The sequence below is a fragment of the Salvelinus namaycush genome, unplaced genomic scaffold (genome assembly GCF_016432855.1).
Source record: "Salvelinus namaycush isolate Seneca unplaced genomic scaffold, SaNama_1.0 Scaffold2888, whole genome shotgun sequence".
In the NCBI taxonomy this organism is placed as follows: Eukaryota; Metazoa; Chordata; class Actinopteri; order Salmoniformes; family Salmonidae; genus Salvelinus; species Salvelinus namaycush.
In genome coordinates, this window is record NW_024059772.1 from 30,001 (window position 1) to 31,766 (window position 1,766).

Here is a 1,766-nt window from a genome sequence, read left to right on the forward strand (position 1 = left end):
ACACACACGACCCCAGTAAACACACACACACACACACACACGACCCCAGTAAACACACACACACACACACACACACACACGACCCCAGTAAACACACACACACACACACACACACACGACCCCAGTAAACACACACATACACACACACACACACACACACACATACACGACCCCAGTAAACACACACACACACGACCCCAGTAAACACACACACACACACACGACCCCAGTAAACACACACACACACACACACACACGACCCCAGTAAACACACACACACACACACACACGACCCCAGTAAACACACACACACACACACACACACACACGACCCCAGTAAACACACACACACACACACACACACACGACCCCAGTAAACACACACATACACACACACACACACACACACACACACACACACACGACCCCAGTACACACACACACACACACACGACCCCAGTAAACACACACACACACGACCCCAGTAAACACACACACACACACACACACACACACACACACACACACACACACACACACACACACACACACACACGACCCCAGTAAACACACACACACACACACACACACACACACACACGACCCCAGTAAACACACACACACACACACACACACACACACACACACACACACACACACGACCCCAGTAAACACACACACATTCACAACTCATCTTTATCCTTCAGACGGCATGGTGGAGATTTGGTTGTTAACCCAGCATGGAAGCGAGAGCTCACTTCCCCCAATTGGCTGTTGCGCGATAGTAGTCGCTGTGTCTTTGTGTCTCCTCCTTTCATTGAAATTGAATCTAACTCTTTGACCTCTCTCTCTCCAGGTCCGTCAGAGTACCATCCTGATGACCAGTGTCTGGTTCAGATGTTAAAAGGTCTCTGTCTGAAACACCTGGGAAGACTACTGCAGGCCGAGCTATGCTTCACACAGGTTATATCCAGGTATGACACGCCCACACAGGTTCTGTCCAGGTATGACACGCCCACACAGGTTCTGTCCAGGTATGACACGCCCACACAGGTTCTGTCCAGGTATGACACGCCCACACAGGTTCTGTCCAGGTATGACACGCGCACACAGGTTCTATCCAGGTATGACACGCCCACACAGGTTCTATCCAGGTATGACACGCCCACACAGGTTCTATCCAGGTATGACACGCCCACACAGGTTCTGTCCAGGTATGACACGCCCACACAGGTTCTGTCCAGGTATGACACGCCCACACAGGTTCTATCCAGGTATGACACGCCCACACAGGTTCTATCCAGGTATGACACGCCCACACAGGTTCTGTCCAGGTATGACACGCGCACACAGGTTCTATCCAGGTATGACACGCGCACACAGGTTCTATCCAGGTATGACACGCCCACACAGGTTCTGTCCAGGTATGACACGCCCACACAGGTTCTGTCCAGGTATGACACGCCCACACAGGTTCTATCCAGGTATGACACGCGCACACAGGTTCTATCCAGGTAGACACGCCCACACAGGTTCTGTCCAGGTATGACACGCGCACACAGGTTCTATCCAGGTATGACACGCGCACCAGGTTCTGTCCAGGTATGACACGCCCACACAGGTTCTGTCCAGGTATGACACGCCCACACAGGTTCTATCCAGGTATGACACGCCCACACAGGTTCTATCTAGGTATGACACCACGAGCACATCAGGTTATGACACGCCACACAGGTTCTGTCCAGGTATGACACGCCCACACAGGT

At 52.2% G+C, this 1,766-nt stretch overlaps 1 protein-coding gene across 1 annotated transcript in view; it reads left to right on the forward strand.

Annotated features, from left to right (window-relative positions):
* The window catches only part of LOC120039651 (tetratricopeptide repeat protein 39B-like), a 27,016-nt gene extending 25,498 nt beyond the window's left edge, over nucleotides 1–1,518 (forward strand). Inside the window, exon 16 of the mRNA XM_038985060.1 lies at nucleotides 857–1,518. Within this exon, the coding sequence (XP_038840988.1) occupies nucleotides 857–1,518 (662 nt within the window). The remainder of the gene's footprint in view (nucleotides 1–856) is intronic.
* The last annotated feature ends 248 nt before the right edge of the window (nucleotides 1,519–1,766 follow it).